At 39.0% G+C, this 25,156-nt stretch overlaps 1 protein-coding gene across 7 annotated transcripts in view; it reads right to left on the minus strand.

Moving 5' to 3' along the window:
- Positions 1 to 25,156, minus strand: part of CPVL (carboxypeptidase vitellogenic like) — a 205,656-nt gene that overhangs the window by 29,491 nt on the left and 151,009 nt on the right. For all 7 annotated transcript variants that reach the window (XM_050783202.1, XM_050783200.1, XM_050783205.1 and 4 more), the window contains one exon: positions 4,993 to 5,175. In XM_050783202.1, the coding sequence (XP_050639159.1) occupies positions 4,993 to 5,175 (183 nt within the window). The remainder of the gene's footprint in view (positions 1 to 4,992; positions 5,176 to 25,156) is intronic.

Here is a 25,156-nt window from a genome sequence, read left to right on the forward strand (position 1 = left end):
GGCTTCAGGAAGCTTACAATTATGGCAGAAGGCAAAGTGGGTACATGTGTTTCACATGACAAGAACAGGAACAACAGAGACAGAAGGAGGAGGCCCCAGACTCTGTTAAATAACCAGGTTTCACATGAACTGAGTGAAAACTCACTTATCACCAAGGGGTTGGTGCATAGGCATTCATGAGGAATCTTCCCCATCATCCAATCACCTTCCATCAGGCCCCATTTCCAATATGGGGAATCACACTTCACCATGAGACTTGGAGGGGACAAACATGCAATCCATATCAGCTATCAGCTACCTACAAGAAACTCACATCAGCTGCAAAGACATACACAGACTAAAAGTAAAGGAATAAAAAATTATATTCCATGTAAACAGAAACCAAAAGTGAGAAGGAGTAGCTGTACTTATATTAGATAAAATGGACTTCAAGATAAAAATTGTAAGAAAAGAAAAAGTTTTCAATTTAGCAAGAGGATATAACCATCCCAATCATATTAAATACACACAGTCAACACAGGAGCACCCAAATATATAAAGCAAATAGTATTAGATCTAAAGGGAGAGATAGGCTCCAATACAATAATAGTTGAGGACTTCAACAAACAGTCTCAGAATTGGCCATCATTTAGACAGAAAAATAAGAAAGAAACATCAGATTTAAACTGCACTTTAGACAAAATAGAACTAACAGATATTTACAGAACATGTTATCCAGCTGCTACATAATGCATTTTTTTCTCATCAGCACAGGAAACATTCTCCAGGACAGATCATTTGTTATGCCACTAAACAAGCCTCAACAAATGTAAAATAATCAGAATCATATCAAGTATCTTCTAAGACTACAATGGAATTAAACTAGAAATCGGTACCAAGGAAAACTTTGGAAACTGTACAAATACATGAAAATTTAAAACATGCTCCTGAATGACCACTGAATCAATTAATAAATCAAGAAGAAAATTTAAAAATTTCTTGAAACAAATGAAAATGGAAACACAAAATACCAAAACCTATAGGATATAGCAAAAGTAGTGCTAAGATGGAAGTTTATAGTAATAGATAAATAAATAAATAAAAGTAGAGAGTTTAAATATACAACCTGAAGATGCATCTTTAAAAAACTGGAAAATCAAGAACAAACCAAACCCAGTATCTTTTGTTCTAAACCCAAAATTAGAACAAAAGAAATAATAAAAATCAGAGCAGAACTAAATGGAATAGAAACTAAAAAGAAATACAAAGGATCAATGAAACAAAGAAGCCTGTTTTTAAAAAAGATAAATAAAATCAATAAACTAGACTAGGCTATACTGATCAAGAAAAAAAGAGAGAAAACTCAAATAAATAAAATTGGAAATGAAAAAGGAGACATTACAACCGATATCACAGAAATACAAAGCATCATCAGAGACTATTATGGACAACTTTAGCCTAACAAACTGGAAAACCTAGGGGAATGGATAAATTCCCGGACATATACAGCCTAACAAGATTGAACCAGGAAGATACAGAAAACTTGAACAGACCAATAAAGAATAATGAGATTGAATCAGTAATAAAAATTATCCCAACAAAGAAAAGTCTAGGACTGGATGGCTTTTCTGCCAAATTCTGCCAAACTCAGGAAAGAGCTAACGCAAATCCTTCTCAAACTAATCTTTAAAATTAAAGAGGTGGGAATTCTTTCTAATTAATTCTACAAGGCTATTATCCTGATACCAAAACCAGACAAGGATACACACAAAAAGAAAACTACAATCTCCCTAATGAATATAGATGTAAAAATCCTCAACAAAATACTAGCAAACAGAATCCAACAACACATCAAAAAGATAATATACCATAATCAAGTGGAATTTATCCCAGAAATGCAAGAATGGTTCAACATATGCAAATCAATAAACATGATACATCACATCAACAGAATGAAAGACAAAAACCGTAAGTTCATCTCAATAGATTAAGAAAAACATTTGATAAAATCCAACATACCTTCTTCATGATAAAAACTGTCAACAAATCAGGCATAGAAGGAACATACCACAACATAATACAGGCCATATACAACAAACATCATCATACTGAATAGGGAAAAGCTGAAAGCATTTCCTCTAAGAATTGGAACAAGACAAGAATGTCCCCTTTCACCACTTCTATTCAACATAGTACCAGAAGTCCTAGCCAGAGCAATTGGGTAAGAAAAAGAAACAAAAGGCATTCATACTGAAAGAGAGCAAGTCAAACTGTTTTTCTTTGCAAATGACACAATCTTTTATGCAGAAAAAACTAAATAGTCCACCAAAAAACTTTTAGAACTGATAAATGAATTCAGTAAAGTTGCAGGATACAAAATCAACATACAAAACTCACTAGCATTTCTATACACTAATAATGAACTAGCTAAAAAGAAATCAAGAAAGCAATCCCATTTACAATAGCTACAAAATAAATAAATAACCTTAAAATAGATTGAATCAAGGAGGTGAAAGGTCTGTATAAGGAAAACTATAAAATGCTGATGTAAGAAGTTGAAGAGGACACAAACAAATGGAAGACATTTCATGCTCATGGTTGGAAAAATTAACATTGTTAAAATGATCATACTGACTCTAAAGCAATCTATAGGTTCAATGCATAATTATTAAAATACCAATGGCATTTGTCACAGAAACAGAAAAAAAAAGTTCTAAAGTTCACATGGACCACAAAAGACCCCAAATAGTCATAGCAATACTGAGCAAAAAGAACAAAGTTGGAGGCATCACACTACCTGATTTCAAAATATACTACAAAGCAATAATAACCAAAATGGCAAGGTATTAGTATAAAAACAGGCACATAGACTAATGGCACAGAATAGGAAACCTAGAAATAAATCCATGTATTTATAGCCAAATAATCTTTGACAAAGCTGACAAGAACATACACTGGGGAAAAGACACCCTCTTCAATGAATGGTGCTGGGTAAACTGGGATCCATATGCAGAAGAATGAAACTAAACCCCCGTCTCTCACCATATACACGTAGAATAAGCTCATAAAACTAAACCCCTATCTCTCACCATATACATGTAAAATAAGCTCAAATGGATTAAAGATTTAAACATAAGACTCAAAATGGTAAAACCACTAAAACAGGGCAAACACTTCAGGACACTCATGTATGTAAAGCTTTTATGGCTAAGACCCAAAAAGCATAGGCAACAAAACCACAAATGGACAAATAGACAAAAACTAAAAAGTTTCTTCACAGCAAAGGGAACAATCAATACAGTGAAGAGACAACCTGTAGAATGGGAGAAAATATCTGCCAACTATCCATCTGACCGAAGACTAATATCCAGAATATACAAGGAACTCAAGCAACTGAGGAGCACAAAACACAAATAATACCATTAAAAAATGAGGAAAGGATCTTAATAGATATTTCTCAAAAGAAGACATACAGGTGCCCAACAGGTATATGGAAAAATGCTCAACATCACTAATCATCAGGGAAATGCAAATTAAAACCACAATGAGGTATCATCTCATTGGAGTTAGAATGGTTATTACCAAAAAGACAAAAAATAACAGATGCTGATGAGGATGCAGAGAAAATGAACTCATACACTATTAGCAGGAATGTAAATTAGTACAACCATTATAGAAAACAATATGGAGGTTTCTAAAAAAACTACAAATAGAATTACCATATGCTGCAGTAATTCCACTACTCAGTATTTTTCTAAAGGAAAAGAAATCAGTATATCAAAGGAATATCTGCACTCCATGTTTATTATAGTACTATTCACAAAAGCCATGACATGGAATCACCCCAAGTGTCCATAAACAGATGAATGGATTTAAAAAATGTGGCATATCTACACAATGGAATATTACTAAGCCATAAAAAGAATGAAATCCTATCACTTGCAGTGACATGGATGGAACTGGAGGTCATTATGTTAAATGAAATAAGACAGGCACAGAAAGACAAATATCATATGTTCTCACTCATATGTGGGAGTGTAAAAAGTTAATTTCACAGAGGTAAAGAATAGAATGATAGTTACCAGAGGCTGGGAAGTGGGGATGGGTGGAAAGATGAAGACAGATTGGTTAATGGGTGCAGACAGTTAGATAGAAGGAATAAATTCTAGTGTTCAATAGCACAGTAGGGTGACTATAGTTAAGAACGATATATTGTATATTTCAAAATAGCTAGAAGAGATTTGAAATGTTCCCAATATAACGAAATGATACATGTTTGAAGTGATGGATAGCCTAAATACACTGATTTGGTCATTAACATTAAATGCATGTATCAAAATATTACATGTATTCTATAAAGATGTACACTTATTATATACCAACAACAAAACCCTTCCTTCAAAAGAATCTCCAGGCCCAGATGGCTTCACCAGTGAATTCTCCTAACACTTAAAGATACTGTTTCCAACAACAGAAAGAGGAAACACTTCCCAACTTACGAGGCCAATATAACCATGATTCCAAAACTTGAAGAGGACATTACAAGAAAGGAAGATGATGAGAGTAACATCTGACCCCAAAGTGGAGGTTGTACTAGGGTATCAGCTAGAGAGATTTTGTCCTGAGGCTCCACATGTAATACAAAAATGTGATCACATGTTTGCCAGAACGGATTGTGTTGAAAGTTCCTCTTACAATTTGTCAAGTTCTCTCCCCAAATACAATGCAATTCTCTCATTAATGATCTGCCTCTTTGGACTGAGCACTGTCTTTTTAATGAATTGTCTCCTTACCTCTTGAACAATGCCTAAACTTTTGTCTGGTTTTATATTTAGTCCTATGTATGTATGAACTCAGACCACTCTTCTCTGTGGAAAGCAGGGCCACAGAAGACACACACTGGCTGTTGTATGGCTTTGCTTAAGGTCGGCCATGTCTCATTGGTATTCAGGCTTTCTTTTCAATCCCATTCTCCCATTCCCACAACCTGCCTGCTCCCAAGCATCGTCCTACCTGATGGAAGTCACCCACTTGCCGGACGTAACCAGCCACTTCATTGTCAGATTTAAAGATCTTCCAAACTTTTTTTTCTGCCTTCTTGTATTCCTGGGATCCTTTCCAGTCCATGCCCATCAAGGAGCGCTCTGTCAGGGCAGCTGCCACGATGATGTCCAGTTGGCCATTGTACATCAGAACCTGAAATGAAATCAAGCCATCAGCAAATCCAAGATTCAGGAGGTGAAGCTCATGAATCAAGCCAGGTATAAACAGTGAGCCAGCGAGAGAGAAAAAGAGACAAGAATCTCTCTGAGATTTTCTTCTAGTTAGCCATAAACAACAACAATCTGAAATAAACTCAAGCCTTGTCTCTACCACTGCATTCTTCATAGTAATCTGCATAAAGGCCTCTCTTGGTTGCAAAAACATTTGTGTTGTATTACCCAGTGATACATATATACAGGTTTTACTTGGATTTATGGCTATGTTAAGACAGAGGACTGTGGTTACATCTTAGTGGAACTAAGGAATACTACCCCCTAGGATTTTCATGAAGCCTGCATTTCATTAACTTCAACTTCAGGCACTGCAGTCACTGGCAAGCTGAGCATTCTCTTGGGTATTGCTAATCCATATTGTCCTCCTCTCCTACACTGATTTCAGTGGCAAGTATAATTTTTTTGCAGCAGCAGACAGAGATTCAGGTGCCTCAAATTTGTTTCTTATTGGAAGCAACTATGCCTGCCATGCCACTTGTAAAACTTCCTTTTTAAAAATATGACAGCTGCTTGTCAACAGTGAGGAATGTTCTTTCTTCCTAGAATACAATTTTGTGTGTGTGTCAAACTGATGGTTATCATAGGAAAAACAACACTGAGGTAATTCTTTTCTTTAATCCTAAAACAATTTTCAATTTGCTTGTAAAAAGAATTCAGACAACTCCCAATTCTGATAAAGTTGAAGAACTAATGGGGACAGTATAAAATGGCTCTACTTTTCGGAAAAGCAGTAGCCAATTTTCTGCCCCCAAACTTAAAAATGTTGAAATTCCTTGTCCCAGTAATTTCAACTTGTAGAATATATTCTAGGAAAACAGGTCCAAAGAATTTTTTAAAAATTATATATATTCATTGAGTCTTATAATAAAAAACTCAAACACAATCCAGAAGTCCTATAATTGAGTAGGTAAATGCACAGCAGTACAGGAATTCTGTAGGAAATTATAACACCATTTAAAAATGTTTCATTGAACCATGATGCAATGTGGAAAACGCTTATCACATAATGTTACGTATGAAAGCAGAAAGTCAAATATAATGTATATCACAATTATAACTATAAAAATCAGTGTACATACTCACATATATGGAATACAAAGTTTAAAAAATGTTAATAATTAATTTAGATGGTGGAAATCTGAGTAATATACCCTCCTTTTTTCTACTTTAATGCTACTTCTATGCAACTAACATATTATCATAAAGTATTGCCACTCCACCTCCAACAAAGAGGTCAGCCTCAACTCCATGCTACCTTTGATCTATTTGAAGGCTCTGATCTATTTGGCCCGGGTGGAGACCTTTGGTTGAATCCTCAAATTGGATATAAAATATTTCACTGCATATGTTTCCGTCTTTCCCTTTATGGTGCGGGCTTCTTAAAAGGCTCAAACATAATTAAAAAGTCCAGGACTTTTACACACTCCAAATCCTCAAGCAGCAGTGGGACAGCAGTCAGACTAAGATGAAAGAGCCCCGGGCCCCCACTGCAGGAACATGAGGCCTTTCAAGTTAGTCAGTCACCATCACCACCCCCACTCCCCTAAGAAGAAACCCACAGGAAAATCCTGATAGATTTAAAGCCTGTGAAAAAAATTCAACTCAACTCCAGTCATAAAATATTTGCATTGTTTATACAGAGAAATTACCTCAAAGACCTTGAGTACTTATGGCCTCTGCAAAACCTCCTATAGTTGTTTTGGCCAACAGTATGGAAACAATTACATATGATCAGTACCAGTGAACAAGGTTTAATTACTTCGCCATTCTAGGAAGACCTGATTATAGCTGATTAGCAAAGATCATCATGCATAAAGTGATTCTTCTTCTAGAATTCGTTGTAAAAGATGCTGATCAATCAGCAAATTCATAGCACATCCATTTAGTTTTACTCTTCATGGCCACTATAGGCAGCTTGCATCTCTCATGTGTCTCCCACAGCTTTCTTTACTGACAATCATTACTATATTTTGAAATCAATGTGATGTTTTTTCATCCTTAAGGGGCAACAGCAAAGTCCCCATGTTACAGCAAAAACAAATTTATATGTACAGCACTATATTACATGTTGAACTGACGTGGAATGAGGACCATCCCTGAGTTGCTTCTCTTGTTAGTCAAGACTTATCATAACAAGAGCACCAACTCTCTGGACCAAAAAACAGTGAAGAGCTGAACTGCACAATCTCACACAGACGATGTGTACTTTTGGGTACAAATGGAAACCCTTCCTTTGCAAAGCAAGGAAACCATTTTGTATTTCTGAAGGGCGCATAAGTCAAATGCAACAAAAAATAAACCAGAATAATGATCATGAGAAGTGATTTCAAAGCTGACGCTTAAGGCAGGCCAGCATTAAACATAAGAATTCCAGAGCTCTTATTTTCACCTAAATGTCACATTTATTCTCATGAGCCCCTACAGGAATATCCCAGTTAGGTGCCTCTAGGCTGGATGAGTGGATGAGATAGCCCAGGACCCAGTGACTGAGCACGAGAAGCAGGTGGGCATGGCACAGAGGTGGTCCTGAAGCCCAAGGGCACACGCTGGCTACCCACATCCTGATAGAAAAGTTCCAGGCAGGACCTTAGCTCTGACAGGGACAGGTTGGCCAAATATGTCTGCACACTCATCTCACTTCTCCCCTGGTAGGGTGACCAACTGTCCCAGTTTGCCCTGGACAGGAGTTGCCCAGCAAGACATTCAGTGCTAAAACTGGGACACTCTGGAGCAAACCTACCCTGAGGCTTGCTGTTATTTTAAGCAACAAAGTCTAAAGACAGAAGGGAGGAGACAGAGATGAATGTAGCTTTTAGCTACACTTCCCTTGTCAATAGTGATTGGAACAAAACAAGGAACAAGGAAAGAGCTGGTTGGAGTTGGTTTCCAGTGACGTACCACGCAGTGCCCTGAACACGCATGTCCTCACTTTCCTTTCTGGTCAGCTGTAGGCCTCTGGTAAGGGAGCAAAGCCACTGCTTTTAGAGACTTCTTTTACCCCTTAGAGAGCTGGCTGCTTAGCTTATTGAAACTGACAGTTATGCAATGTCACAGAAAAATGTTTATCTTATGAAAAAAATCAATGAAAAACTGAGACTTCACTTGTTTGTACTCTAATTATCACATATTTTAAAATACTTCAAACCTGGGGAAAGAACAAATCAAAATACAGTTAAGTTATTTGAACTGTGGTTGATTGTTTTAGATTGGCTATTTTCTAGGTTTTTGTTTTGTTTTGTTTTGTTTTTGGCAAATGTGGTTACAATCCCTTTTTATTTATTTATTTATTTATTTATAAGAGACAGAGACTCACTATGTTCCCCAAGCTGGAGTGCAATGGCACAATCTTGGCTCACTGCAACCTCCACCTCCTGGGCTCAAGTCATCCTCCTATTGGGACTACAGGTGTACGCCACTACACCCAGCTAATTTTTTTGTATATTTTGTAGAGATGGGGTTTCGCCACGTTGCCCAGGCTGATCTTGAACTCCTTGGCTCAAGCAATCTACCCACCTCAGCTTCCTTCCCAAAGTGCTGGGATTACAGGCATGAGCCACTGCAATCTGGCCATAGAATGCTTTTTATTTATTGATTTATTTATTTTTCTTCAACTTTTAAGTTCAGGGGTATATGTGCAGGTTTGTTACATAGGTGAACATGTGCCATGGTGGTTTGCTGCACAGATCATCTCATCACCTGGGTATTAAGCCCAGCAACCACTACCTATTCTTCCTGATGCTCTCCCTCCCCCAACACCCTCCTGACAGGCCCCAGTATGTGTTGTTGCCCCCATGTGCCCATGTGTTCTCATCGTTTTTTAAAAAAATAATTCTTGAATATAGCACACTGATGGGTCTTGACTCCATCCAATTTGCCAGTCTGTGTCTTTTAATTGGAGCATTTAGCCCATTTACATTTAAGGTTAATATTGTTATGTGTGAATTTGATCCTGTCATTATGATGTTAGCTGGTTATTTTGCTCATTAGTTGATGCAGTTTCTTCCTAGCATCGATGGTCTTTACATTTTGGCATGTTTTTGCAGTGGCTGGTACTGGTTGTTCCTTTCCATGTTCACTGCTTCCTTCAGGAGCTCTTGTAGGGCAGGCCTGATGGTGACAAAATCTCTCCGCATTTGCTTGTCTGTAGAGGATTTTATTTCTCCTTCACTTATGAAGCTTAGTTTGGCTGGATATGAAATTCTGGGTTAAAAATTCATTTCTTTAAGAATGTTGAATACTGGCCCCCACTCTCTTCTGGCTTGTAGAGTTTCTGCTGAGAGATCTGCTGTTAGTCTGATGGGCTTCCCTTTATGGGTAACCCGACCTTTCTCTCTGGCTGCTCTTTACATTTTTTCCTTCATTTCAACTTTGGTGAATCTGACAATTATGTGTCTTGAAGTTGCTCTTCTCGAGGAGTTATCTTTGTGCTGTTCTCTGTATTTCCTGAATTTGAATGTTGGTCTGCCTTGCTAAGTTGGGGAAGTTCTCCTGGATAATATCCTGCAGAGTGTTTTCCAACTTGGTTCCATTCTCCCCGTCACTTTCAGGCACATCAATCAGACGTAGATTTGGTCTTTTCACATAGTCCCATATTTCTTGGAGGCTTTGTTTGTTTCTTTTTAGTCTTTTTTCTCTAAACTTCTCTTCTCACTTCATTTCATTCATTTGATCTTCAATCACTGATACCCTTTCTTCCAGTTGATCGAATCGGCTACTGAAACTTGTGCATTCGTCATGTAGTTTGAGTGCCATGGCTTTCAGCTCCATCAGGTCATTCAAGGACTTCTCTACACTGGTTATTCTAGTTAGCCATTCATCTAATCTCACATGCAGAGACACATATAGGCTCAAAATAAAGGGATGGAGGAATATCTACCAAGCAAATGGAAAACAAAAAAAAGGCAGGGGTTGCAATCCTAGTCTCTGATAAACCAGACTTTAAACCAACAAAGATCAAAAGAGACAAAAAAGGCCATTACATAATGGTAAAGGGATCAATTCAACAAGAAGAGCTAACTATCCTAAATATGTATGCACCCAAGACAGGAGCACCCAGATTCATAAAGCAAGTCCTTAGAGACTTACAAAGAGACTTAGACTCCCATACAATAATAATGGGAGACTTTAACAATCCACTGTCAACATTAGACAAATCAACGAGACAGAAAGTTAACAAGGATATCCAGGAATTGAACTCAACTCTGCACCAAGCAGACCTAATAGACATCTACAGAACTCTCCATCCCAAATCAACAGAATATACATTCTTCTCAGCACCACATCGCATTTATTCCCAAACTGACCACAGAGTTGGAAGAAAAGCACTCCTCAGCAAATGTAAAAGAACAGAAATTACAACAAACTGTCTCTCAGACCACAGTGCAATTAAACTAGAACTCAGGATTAAGAAACTCACTCAAAACAGCTCAACTACATGGAAACTGAACAACCTGCTCCTGAATGACTACTGCATACATAAGGAAGTGAAGGCAGAAATAAAGATGTTCTTTGAAATCAATGAGAACAAAGATACAACATACCGGAATCTCTGGGACACATTTAAAGCAGTGTGTAGAGGGAAATTCATAGCACTACATGCCCACAAGAGAAAGCAGGAAAGATCTAAAATTGACACCCTAACATCACAATTAAAAGAACTAGAGAAGCAAGAGCAAACACATTCAAAAGCTAGCAGAAGGCAAGAAATAACTAAGATCAGAGCAGAACTGAAGGAAATAGAGACACAAAAAACCCTTCAAAAAATCAATGAATCCAGGAGCTGGTTTTCTGAAAAGATCAACAAAGTGGATAGACTGCTAGCAAGACTAATAAAGAAGAAAAGAGAGAAGAACACAAATAGACGCAATAAAAAATGATAAAGGGGATATCACCACTGATCCCACAGAAATACAAACTACCATCAGAGAATACTATAAACATCTCCACACAAATAAACTAGAAAATCTAGAAGAAATGGATAAATTCCTGGACACATACACCCTTCCAAGACTAAACCAGGAATAAGTTGAATCCCTGAATAGACCAATAACAGGCTCTGAAATTGAGGCCATAATTAAGAGCCTACCAACCAAAAAAAGTCTAGGACCAGACGGATTCACAGCCGAATTCTACCAGAGGTACAAGGAGGAGCTGGTACCATTTCTTCTGAAACTATTCCGATCAGTAGAAAAAGAGGGAATCCTCCCTAACTCATTTGAAGAGGCCAGCATCATCCTGATACCAAAGCCTGGCAGAGACAGAACAAAAAAAGAGAATTTTAGACCAATATCCCTGATGAACATCGATGCAAAAATCCTCAATAAAATACTGGCAAACCGAATCCAGCAGCACCTCAAAAAGCTTATCCGCCATGATCAAGTGGGTTTCATCCCTGGGATGCAAGGCTGGTTCAACATACGCAAATCAATAAATTTAATCCAGCATATAAGTAGAACCAAAGACAAAAACCACATGATTATCTCAATAGATGCAGAAAAGGCCTCTGACAAAATTCAACAGCCCTTTATGCTAAAAACTCTCAATAAATTTGGTATTGATGGGATGTATCTCAAAATAATAAGAGCTATTTATGACAAACCCACAGCCGATCTCATACTGAATGGGCAGAAACTGGAAGCATTCCCTTTGAAAACTGGCACATGACAGGGATGCCTCTCTCACCACTCCTATTCAACATAGTGCTGGAAGTTCTGGCCAGGGCAATGAGGCAAGAGAAAGAAATAAAAGGTATTCAATAAGGAAATGAGGAAGTCAAATTGTCCCTGTTTGCAGATGACATGATTGTATATTTAGAAAACCCCATCATCTCAGCCCCAAATCTCCTTAAGCTGATAAGCAACTTCAGCAAAGTCTCAGGATACAAAATCAATGTGCAAAAATCACAAGCTTTCTTATACACCAATAACAGACAAACAGAGAGTCAAATCATGAGTGAACTCCCATTCACAATTGCTTCAAAAAGAATAAAATACCTAGGAATCCAACTTACAAGGGATGTGAAGGACCTCTTCAAGGAGAACTACGAACCACTGCTCAACAAAATAAAAGAGGACACAAAAAAATGGAAGAATATTCCATGCTCATGGATAGGAAGAATCAATATCGTGACAATGGCCATACTGCCCACGGTAATTTATAGATTCAATGCCATCTCCATCAAGCTACCAATGACTTTTTTTCAAAGAACTGGAAAAAACTACTTTAAAGTTCATATGGAACCAAAAAAGAGCCTGCATTGCCAAGACAATCCTAAGCCAAAAGAACAATGCTGGAGGCATCACGCTACCTAACTTCAAAGTATACTACAAGGCTACAGTAACCAAAACAGCATGGTACTGGTACCAAAACAGAGATCTAGACCAGTGGAACAGAACAGAGCCCTCAGAAATAATACCACACATCTACAACCATCTGATCTCTGACAAACCTGACAAAAACAAGAAATGGGGAAAGGATTCCCTATTTAATAAATGGTGCTGGGAAAACTGGCTAGCCATATGTAGAAAGCTGAAACTGGATCCCTTCCTTACACCTTAAACAAAAATTAATTCAAGATGGATTAAAGACTTAAATATTAGACCTAAAACCATAAAAAACCTAGAAGAAACCCTAGGCAATACCATTCAGGACATAGGCATGGGCAAGGACTTCATGTCTAAAACACCAAAAGCAATGGCAACAAAAGCCAAAATTGACAAATGGGATCTAATTAAACTGAAGAGCTTCTGCACAGCAAAAGAAACTACCATCAGAGTGAACAGGCAACCTACAGAATGGGAGAAAATTTTTGCAATCTACTCATCTGACAAAGGGCTAATATCCAGAATCTACAAAGAACTCAAACAAATTTACAAGAAAAAAACAAAGACAAAAACAAAGAACCCCATCAAAAAGTGGGCAAAGGATATGAACAAGACACTTCTCAAAAGAAGACATTTATGCAGCCAACAGACACATGAAAAAATGCTCATCATCACTGGCCATCAGAGAAATGCAAATCAAAGCCACAATGAGATACCATCTCACACCAGTTAGAATGGCCATCATTAAAAGTCAGGAAACAACAAGTGCTAGAGAGGATGTGGGGAAACAGGAACACTTTTACACTGTTGGTGGGACTGTAAACTAGTTCAACCATTGTGGAAAACAGTCTGGCGATTCCTCAAGGATCTAGAACAAGAAATACCATTTGACCCAGCCATCCCATTAATGGGTGTATACCCAAAGGATTATAAATCATGCTGCTATAAAGACAAGTGCACACATATTTTTATTGTGGCACTATTCACAACAGCAAAGACTTTGAACCAACCCAAATGTCCATCAATGATAGACTGGATTAAGAAAATGTGGCACATATACACCATGGAACACTATGCAGCCATAAAAAAGGATGAGTTCATGTCCTTTGTAGGGACATGGATGAAGCTGGAAACCATCATTCGCAGCAAACTATGGCAAGGACAAAAAACCAAACACCGCATGTCATAGGTGGGAACTGAACAATGAGAACACTTGGACACAAGAAGGGGAACATCACACACCAGGGCCTGTCGTGGAGTGGGGGCAGGGGGTTGGGATAGCATTAGGAGATATAGCTAATGTAAATAATGAGTTAATGGGTGCAGCACACCAACATGGCACGTGCATACATATGTAACAAACCTGCACGTTGTGCACATGTACCCTAGAACTTAAAGTATAATAAAATAATTCTTAAAAAATTAATTAATTAATTAATTTAGAGACCAGGTTATGAGACTGGCTATTTTTAGTATTTTTGGTAGAGACAGGGTATCATCATGTTGACAAGGCTGGTCTCAAACTTCTGGACTCAAGTGATCCACCTCCCTCGGCCTCCCAAAGTGCTGGGATTACAGGCATAAGCCACTGCACCCAGCCTAGAATGCTTTTATAATGAAAAAAAGAAAAAAAAAAGAACAATGATGCTATGAGGTTGGACACCTCAGTCTGGCAAAAGATGAGCCTTTTGGAGAAATAATTTGTAAGAATTCAAATACCACCATACCAGCTCTCATTTTTTTTTTTTTTTCATGACAACTAGGTAACAAGTTTAATATTAGTTCATAGACAATCTTTAAAAACTCATTCCAGAATTCAAGCATTTACAAGAGATGGCACTCGGTGACTTGGACCACCAGCATCTTTTTTTTTTTTTTTCTCTTTGTCAAAAGGCAGAGATGAGGAAAGCATTTTTATTATTATTTATTCTTTCCTGCTTTTCAACATGCTTTCATGTACATAGGGCTTTATTCTTGTACTGCCTCACGAGGTCAGGAAGAGAAGGGTTTCACTGTCTGCCTCCACTTTACTGTTATGGAAACTGTGATACTGTGAGGCACCAAAATGAATCCTAGATCCCAACTTCCACCCTTCTACCTAAAATTTTTCCTTAAGTTAAGAGCTAAGTTCCTTCCAACCAACAAGCATTTATTGACTCCCCGCAGCTAACCATTTAGTGCTACCAAAAGCTGCTGGAAGCTGAGAGTTAGTTGCATATGAGACACAGTTTACATCTCCAGTTCAGAAACCATCTTGCTCTGTTTGTCTGGCCCTGGTGACATCTCTTAGTCACCTCTCACTTTGGCTCTATGGACAGGATGTGTGCGAGGGCATTACTCACAGTTGGTGGGGAGTGGCCTTGCTAAACAGCTGTGAAATACCAGCAGTGCCTTAAAAACAGGAGCTCCCCAAGTGCGTGCTACATTCCCAGGCCTTGCACCGTGCCTGGTACCCCATAAAACTGATAGACAATTACAGGGTATGGATTCTGCTCTTTAACAGTTTCATGTGGTGCTGTACAGTGATCATCTGCTGCTTTTGCATGCCCAGGTCCACTATTCCTTCTCCTGGAAACTGTACTTTGGGTCACCCACACCCTCAGTGGATATAGCCCTGGTGGGAGCTCTCAACCACAGTGTCCTGCCTCCTCTGGCAAAGGATGAGCCCATGACCTAAGTAAAGGCACCCAAATGCTCTTTCCCTGGAATTGGAATCACGGGCAGAGGGACACAGAGTTCACTGATAAGTCTGCTTATTAGTTTTGCTTCCTAGATCCCTAGAATTTTCCCCGATCTGTTGTCTTTCTTCACCCCACTTCTTCCGTTTTTCCATGAATTCTGAGACCTATCCTGTCTTCCAATCAATTCCTTTCATGCTTCAAGTAACCGGAGTTGTTTCTGTCACTAAAACCATGAAATCCAAACTCATACACCTTCAGACCAGTGCGGTGCATGCCAACACACCATACCTGGGAACCCGCAGACATGTGGGTGAACTTCCAAGAGCTTCAGCCCTTTTTCCGGACATGAGGATGCTAAGAACTATACTGAATTGTAATGAGGACTAATGAGACCATGTACACAAAGTGCCCAGCACAGTGTGTCTGACACAGAATAAGAGGTCAGTGAGTATTAGGTCCTCCTCCTTCTCAAGCAAGTTGATCATCTGATAATGATTGGAGAGACTCGACAAAGCACTTCTAAATAAACCTTCAGAATATAGGGACGGTCTTTTTGTGTCAAATACTCGGTTGTCAATCTTACTCTTTCAGAAAAAGGCCGACTGTAGAAGAAATCCAGCCGGGAGAAACCTGAACTGTACGTATTCAAGCTCTTCAAACAATAACATACCCTTGACTACTAATTTTACATGCATTAGCCGCAGCATCTCAGTCTTTTCTTGAAAGTCAGAGCCATAAATTCATGTATTACTCTTTTAAAGGAACTTTTAATTTTGAAGCCTGGAATTCAAAATCATATGGAATTTCCCCACACTTAAATGCTAGAAAAGTGTGGTAAAGACTATAGCTTTTAAAAGGAAATTTTTGAGTAATAATAAGACTCTCTTGTTGTTTTTCTTATTATGTTCCAGGAACTGTGCTAAGCATTTTACAGCATTCTCAGAAGGCAGGTGTTATTTATCCCATTTTAGGCACAAGGAGGCAGAGGTGCAGGGAGGTAAGTCAGTGTACCATGATCCCCCAACAGGTGACTGAAATTCAAGTTCAGATTGACCTGAGCCCAAACCGTGTGCTTCTAAGTGCTCTTCCACATTGCCTCATTGTCTAAGGTCACTAACCTCCATAAAAACACATTGAACAGGTGCTTTATTCTATATTTGTAATTCCACAAGCAAGTGGCCAACCTAAAGTTAAGTGTGACTCTTTAACATGAAGGATATATGTTTATCGTTAAGAGCATAAACTCTATGGCTGGGTTTGAATCTGACCCCTGCCACTAACTGGCAGTATTATCTTAATTGAGTTAGCCATCTAGAGCTCAGTTTCTTCATCTGTACAATGGGTATAAGAAAAGCACATATGAATCGGGAGAATTTATGAAACATGATGCATGTAAAGCTCTCAGCATCCCAAGCACAGAATGAATGTTCAAAATGTTAGCTTTTATCACTTGTTATCACCTTTGAAGCATGATAAAGTATACAACAGTACAACAATTTCCAAATGAAATGTTACGTATGGATTAGAATTGTGACTTAGGATGGAGGAGTCAGAACTCCATAAATAACTGCACTAGGCCATTGACTGGACAGAACTAACAGCAGAGCCTTATAAAAGGGGCCAATACTTTCAAACAGAAGTCTTGACCTCTGGCCCTGCCTCAGTCCCGCAAGACCAGTGCTCACTGAGTGATCTTGGATATGTCATCTACTCATTCTGAGCTTTAATTTTCTCCTCTAGAAAGTGGAATAGCTACATCCCACAGCTGTCAGGAAGGGCAAATAGGATACCAGACCTAAAGATGTCCTATAACTTGAAGAGCAGGTTTTACCGATGTTTTTATTACTCTTTATTAAGGATAAACTAAAACATAAATTCCTATACTGGAGTGCAGAGGTCTTAAGTTGGCTGCGTGAGGCTTGCATTCAGCATGCAGATGTATTTGGTTAGTCCAAATGGTGGTGTTCTGTGTTTTCATTTAGATGCCAGTGTTACAGAACGCATGTTTGTGTTGTAATTGTTTTTTCATTTAGATGCCAGTGTTATGGACCCAACGTTTGTATCCTCCAAAAACTCAAATGTGGAAAACCTAACAACCAAAGTGATGGTATTACGAGGTGGGGCCTTTGGAGGGTGATTAGGGAATAAGAGCAGAGCCCTCATGAACGGAATTAGTGCCCCCCCAAGAGAGAGACCCCACAGAGCTCTCTATCACTCTTTCCACCATGTGAGGATACAAAAGGAAGTCAGCAGTCTGCAACCTAGGAGAAGATCCTCACCAGAACCGATCATGCTGGTAATCTGATCTCAGATTTCCAGCTTCCAGAACTGTAAGAAACATATTTTTCTTGTTTTTAAGCCCTTAGTCTATACTGCTCTGTTAGAGCAGCCTGCACTAACACAGTCAGCATTTAAATATTGGGAGATCTGACCATGCTGGGCCTGTATTTCCTCTCAGCCACAATGAGCTAACACTTTGCAGAGCTGGAACCCTGAGGCACACCCCCACCCCTGCCCTGGTATCCTCACACACACAGGCACAGGGCGGTTGTCATTTATTCAATGCTTATGCTACTGTTTTTCTTAGAAGAGAAAAATATTCTCTGTATCCATCTCTCTGTCATGGGTAAAAAAGAAAGATCAGTAGATCTCAATCCAACACTATCCATTTATTTCGCTTCCTTCCTGGATTTGCAGGTGGTTAAGTGTTCCCTCCATCTGAAATGGAAGGGAAGTGGCCTTTTGTCTGAGTTGGAGAAGAGTGCATGCTCACTTGTATATGTAGTGTGTTTTGTTTGTTTGTTAGTTTACTCATATGAGATCTCTGCCTATTCAACAGACATGTTTAGGGAGAGACTAAGGACTAAGTACCATGGGAACAGGTATGGAAAGATGTGACCCCTGTCTTCCAAAGGCTTCAGATTTTTTTTTTAACTTTTCAAAGCAGTGAATAATCAGAAAAGGAAAGGGAAATTTATGCTTTCATTCTTTAAGTTTTCCTTAGAAGAGGGGCCAAGGAAAGTCAGTTTCACTTAAACCTTTCTAAAATGCTAATCTTTTTAACAATTCAAATCATAAATTGAATTTTCAGGTTCTAGATGCACATAAATCAGCAGTTTATTCATGAGTTTAACTCTCTCAGCAAGAAAACCTTTTCCTAGTAAAGACCTAATGGACAGAATCAGAGGAGAATTAACCCTTATTTTAAATGGAGTATGCCTCTGAGGGGTAAATAATTTAAGGCAGATATTAAGCAACCAACTTAGCCAAAGATACCTGCAGAAGAGTACACTTACAGACACCTAGAAAGATTCCACGCTCTATAAACTCAGACTTTCACTTCAAATTTAAGTCAGGCGGTGCCACAATGATAATCAAAGGTGAAAAAAGAACTCTGTGCTTTTAATACAGCCTGAGAGAATAGGGACAGAAATGTATATAAATTGGCATTTTAGTATATTTTCATTGTTGCTAGCATGAAAGGATAAGACTGAAAATAAATCATGTGAGGTCCACTTACTGTTCTAAACTTTATCCGTTTCTGCTGCTCAAAAAAACAAAAAACAAAACAAAACAAACAAACAACAAAAAAACGAAGCACACATGTTACTGACAGAGAACACAAAACTTTTCTCTTCATTCCCTGCTTTACTTATTAGGAAAATTACAGAAACACCACAGAAGGAGGCTTTGGTATCTCAGCACAACAGGAAAGCAAACTGTGCTTTTGTGAGAAGGATGGATTTTTGTTGTTGCATTTTTAGACGAAAGATTTATGCTTATATTCTGGCCCATTTACAATATATCATAATACTTTGCAGACAAAGTTATGCTCTTTTCCCAATGATCTAGTGACCTTAATCTCTAACATTCTGTGGTTTCCTGTTTGGGGAAATGATTGAACAGCAGCCTAAGCTATTCCAGGCTGCACAGCATTCCCAGTTGGCCTCTATCTGTCTTAGTTTTGAATGTTCTCCTGTTCACTAATCCAAAAAAAAAATTCTTTTTTTAAAGGAATTTTCCCTACAGATGCTAAATCAATGAAACTCCTGCAAATCAGCCCTGCAAACTTCCTCTTCTGGCTGCTTTACTTATCATTCTTCTATTACAAACTCTAATGTGGCCAGGAGTTCTTTTGGACTGAAGCAATTAGCATGTCCCACCAGTGCCTTCCCCCTAAGCAGAAAAGAATTAATTCTGCTATTATCCAGCTCAATAAACAATAATTCCCATGGGTTTCCAAAAGCTCAGTTGCAGAAGAAAACTTTAATTCAGCTGAGGAGTATAACATTTAAGAAATATCCCTGACTGGGGGCAGCCTTTTTATCTGTCCACGGTCAATGCGTTGGCCTCAGCTGCCCATCACTCTCACTGTTGGCCATACTTCTTCCTGGTAATTGTGCAGAGTCTTAGGGATGCAATACTCAGGAAGCCTGAGTCCCCAAGGCCTGCTTGAAGACTGGTAGAAAAACTGAATTAAACAGTAGTCACTTCTGCAATCAAGTTGTTCTTAAAAAGAGACATATTTTGCTTTCCGGTTTTAAGAAAAAGGGAAGACAAGAGAGTAAGTGAACTTAGAATAAACAGCCCCATGTGCCTCCCATCCTCCTACCAGCTGGTTTTGTCAAGATGAATAAAGAAGAATGGAAGTGGAACAGCAAGTTTGAGTCAGTGTCCAGCGATTATATAAATAATGTCTTTCAGCCAAAAAAAATTATTCCTGCTGTCTTGCACCTTAACTCTAAATAATTTTGCTGCTTTTAGTGGGGAACAACAAAGTCAACTTGAAAAGGATCCAGAAAGCCATCCTTCTGATGCAATGATCTTTGAAAAAAAGCTCCCTACCTAGAACAGCACACTTTTAAACGACTTTTAAGAATGACCCAGAATAATCCTTGTCCTCTCGCTTGAATATAAAAGTCCTGGGGCCCCCTCTAGTCAGTCCTTTACTCTGCTTCTTGTTTCAGGGTCTGCTCTCGTGGCTGTTTTCTGATCCCCTTGCCTCTCAAGAATCTCCTCCGACCATGATCAATAACTGGATTTTTTTTTTTTTTTTTTTTTTGAGACAGGGTCTCGCTCTGTTACCCAGGCTGGAGTGTAGTGGTGTGATCTCGGCTCACTGCAACTTCTGCCTCCTGTGTTCACACCTGGCTAATTTTTGTATTTTTTGGTAGAGACAAGGTTTCACCATGTTGCCCAAGGTGGTCTTGGACTCCTGACCTCAAGTGATCCACCCGCCTTGGTCTCCCAAAGTACTGGGATTACAGGCATGAGCCACCACGCCCGGCCCAGTAACTGGATTTTAATACACTCAAAGTGTCCCAGGAGCAAGCTCGCCCACTCCCACAGACAAATCTCTCCAGAAGAGGAATGTACCCCAGCCTGTCAGAAGGTCAGCTTCAAGGTCACACCTAAGGGTCATCTCCAAAGACTGCAATGTGCTTGACAAAGTTATTACCCTACTAGGAGGCGGGTCAAGGAGCCAATTTCTTTCTTTTTCCACAGCATTAAATGTATTTAATTAACAAACATACATTTGCATACAACCCAACCAACAAGAAACAGCCCTGCAGAGCAAAGAAAAAATGCTTTAATTTATAGACAGTAATGCTTTATAGACAGTTAAATATATGGTATCGACTTACATTCTTCAATAAAAGTGTCTTATAAGCGCTTAAAATGTGGCTAGTCAAAATTGTTATGTGCATCTAAGACACATACAGGATTTTGAAGACTCAGTACAAAGAAAAGAATGTAAAATATTTCAGTAATTTCTTAGTATCAATTGCAAGTTAATATGATGACATTACATATATAGTGTTAAGGACAATGTACTGTTAAAATTGATTTCACCTGTTTCTTTTATAGCTTTCGCGTACTTTCTAATAAATTTAAATGCACATATTTCCCTTGCATTTTGGTATATTTCTATTGGACAGCACTGCTATACCTTGGATTTGGTATATACTGGAAAGAAAATTGGTCTCTTTGTCAATAGCTGCAAAGTAACAGAAATAACTTCTAAGGACAGCCACTCTCGGATGAGCAGTCTGTGGTTCATGCAGTTGGATTAAGGAAATTGGAAACTATGTCCATGTGGAGGAGGAACAGCAGATACTCCCACAATATCTATCATTACAGGGCAGTAGACAGGAACTACGGGAAAACCTGCTTGTTACTGGCTTGCTCTGCCAGCTCCCCACTCCCCAACATTACCACTGTCACTAAAGTTCAAAATATAATAGTAATGGGCCAGGTGCCATGGCTCACACCTTTAATCCTAGCACTGTGGGAAGCTGAGGTAGGAGGATCACTTGAGGCCTGGAGTTTGAGACCAGTCTGGGCAACACAGCAATACCCTCTCTCTACAAAAAAGTTTAAAAATTAGCCAAACACAGCAGCATGCTCCTGTAGTCCCAGCTGCTTGGGAGGCTGAGGTGAGAGGGTCTTTTGAATCCAGGAGGTTGAGGTTTTTGAATTCAGGAGGTGAGCTATGATTATGGCACTCACTCTAGCCTGGGCGACAGTGAGACCCTGTCTCTAAAACAAAATAAAATACAAAACAAAAAATAATAGTACCACTAGTAATTGAGTGAATACATTAAGGATTATGAAGAGGGGGAAAAAAAATAACACAGGAAAGCTTTGCTCCCTTTCACTAATGGGAATGAAATGATCTTTCCCAGCTAAAGTGGTCCTGAAGGCCAGCTGAGAGCAGGACAGCCTCATCACAGGAGAAATGCTGAACAGCCTGCAAAAAGTGTTAACCTAGAGATGCTGAGAAGCTCTCAAAACAAATATGGACAGTGGACGGGGAGGCCCTAGCGTGGTCAGGGAGCAGAGCATTCCGCAAAGGGCAGCCCTCCTTGGATTCTGGCTGAGCCATTGGCATTCCCTCTTCCCATAACAAACTTGCCTTCCAGCTTGAGAAAATTCCAGTTTGAATAAAGGTTACTTTGCCTTTCTCTGAAAACAGGACTCAGAGTGACAGTAGTAGGCACACATCCAAAAAACCAGAAAAGCTACTGCCAGGAGTCTCATTCCCACCTGTTGTTATCAATCCCCACACCCACTCCCTGGTAGACAGCAAAGTTAGTGAAAGGTTTCCAACCAAGTTGATCTCATAAAAGAAGGCAAGTGCCTGGTTACACAGCTTACTGTTCTTTACCTTTTTTAAAAAAAGTCTGTGCTCTGTGCTCTTTATGTTTTTATCTAGACAGGAAAACCTGGTATCAGTCAGGTGCAAGACTTTGTGCCCCATGCTCTCAATGGTTCTATTCACCAAAGCCACTCCATTACCTTGCAATTAGGTTTTTTGGTGTTTTTTTCCTTCCAAAAACACAACTCTCCCCTGTTGGGAGAATAAAGCATCCTTTTCCCTTTTCTTTCCAGAGAATGTCAAACAGGCTTAGAAGGAATGTGCAAATCACTGTAACAAATATGGGGACCATCAGGAGGCTGAAGAAACAGACATGAATCTTCAGAGTGAAAAGAGCAGAGGAGAAAGCCAGAAATCAAGAAGGAGGGTGTTAGGAGCTTCTGCCCAGAGCTAAAGGTTTCCGCTTTTATGTGTAATCCTGTGCTGTTGCGTTGATCATTACCCAATGACAAGACTTGGGAACAATAATAATAATAGTCATAAGCAAGTAGATGGCACAGACTGACTCATGGCAGAAGTGTGGGTGGTTAGACAACTTCTACACCACAGACCAGGCAAATCCAACTGAAAAAGCCCTAGAAAGAGCCCAGAACATACGATTGGGGCTTCCGTCGCCAGTGGGAAGTGTGACAATGCAGCTTTCTCTTTTTGATAACAGACCAGGGTCAACTGGTACAGAATTAAGTCATCCACTCTTACACGAAAGAAGAGGAAACTGGAGTGGAAAGAGCATGGGGCCTGGAGTCAGACTGTATGGCAGACAGACTCAAATCAGGATGATGCTAATGATGATGATGACTGGAAAAACAAAGACAAAAGCATTGGCTTTCCATTCTGGCTCTAGATCATCTGATGTGTGACCTTGACATACAGACCAAATCAGCCCCCTAGGACCAATCTGTACATTAAACATCAGGCTGGGCATGGTGACATCCCTGTAGTCCCAGCAGTTTGGGATGCCAAGTCGGGTGGATCACCTGAAGTCAGGAGTTCGAGACCAGCCTGGCCAACATGGTGAAATCTCATCTCCACTAAAAATACAAAAATTAACCAGGTGTGGTGGCAGGCACCAGTAATCCTAGCTACTTGGGAGGCTGAGGCATGAGAATCACTTGAACCCAGGAGGTGGAGGTTGCAGTGAGCTGAGATCATGCCACTGCACTCCAACCTGGGTGACAGAGTGAGACTCTGTCTCAAAATAATGATAATAATAAAAAGAGTCAGCAAAGCTTATTTTCTTATTTCCTTTTGTTTTAAATTAAAAAATTAAACCTTTCTAATAACCTCTCACACTTTATTGGATGGTGGTGGGCACACACTGCTTTGGATTCCCACTGATTCCCAGTGGCCAATCTTTTAAAACATCTACATCGACTTTTTGCATCTCCTGTTATATTATGACATGAGGAATAAAGATGGAGTAGCCACTACAGCACGTGACATTTATTACACAACAGATACTACTAATTGTATCCAGAAAAGAATACTCTCCCCACCCTTTCTCGATTTGTCTTTTCAAAGTAAAGTCAACTGATGTATTGTCTGTGTTTCATACCAGTTGGGTTTCACAGCAACTGAATTTAAATATACATTTCTTAGCTTACTGGTTTTTAGATCTCTGGAATCTGCATAGCAAATGGTATTGTCATTTATTATCTTCTCTCTGAACCACCCTCACCTTGCCATATTTAAGTCACTCTAGATTAATTCTACATTTCCTGTAGCCACAATCACAAGTGCATTTTCTAATGTTTTAAGCATGAGACACTTTGAAACAACAATAAAATAAAGCCCTGACGACATGATGGTGGTGTGCACCAAGCAAAACAGCTTAAACCATCTCATGGGAAAGAATACATTATTAAATGGCTTAATGAAAGAATGAAGAGAAGCTACACACACACACTGATTATCATGTGAACATTTCATCTAACATAAACTATGAACAAGAGAAGATGTCGAAAGCATGGCAAGTTTAGGCGAATCAATATCCATTTCATAATTTATAGGAATTCTCTTTTCCCTTTATTCACTGAAATGCTTAAAAATCAAAAAAGCCCAGAGGCATGTCTCATTAAAAAAATTAATGCTACTCTTGCATTTGGATTATAACAGATACAGGTAAAGTGAACTCACAAGGAACTCTGCAGTATAAATTGGTTTTCGAATGTACACTATTTTTATTTGCCGATAATGCGGCAGTTGCTTCTCTATAGACTACAGTTACATAAAATAAATGTCCTAGAGTTAGCTTCCTTCTCTGCAGAAGTCATGCTTCACTGGGAGCTACTTCCTCCTCCCAGCAGTTTTTGTGGAATGATACTGGCGTTCCCTTCATTGTCTTCAAAGGGCTTGGGAGAAAAAATGATCACATAAAGCTCACAGTCAACAGAGTCAGACTTTTCCCATCATGGTTTGATAGAAGCTTAAAGTCCAACTAACAGTTGAAGAATTAGCCTCGTTTAACTGTTAATTGTTTCTTGATATGCATGCCATTTATCAAATCTAGTTTCCTGGCCACTGTTACCATCAACATTTTGCCATCAAAAAATGTTATGATGGAAAATGCCACCAGCAATTAGAATGACTAATAAAATGAGTTAGATTTACTGGAATATTTACCTTTCAAACTTCTAAGTCACATTTATTACTCAGGAACTCGCCATTCCTAAAGGAAGATCTTTTGATAGCCTGGGATAAGTAAATAAAACTCTCATGACCTGGGTGTTAAGATTTCAG

Source organism: Macaca thibetana, chromosome 3 (genome assembly GCF_024542745.1).
Source record: "Macaca thibetana thibetana isolate TM-01 chromosome 3, ASM2454274v1, whole genome shotgun sequence".
NCBI classification, from domain to species: domain Eukaryota; kingdom Metazoa; phylum Chordata; class Mammalia; order Primates; family Cercopithecidae; genus Macaca; species Macaca thibetana.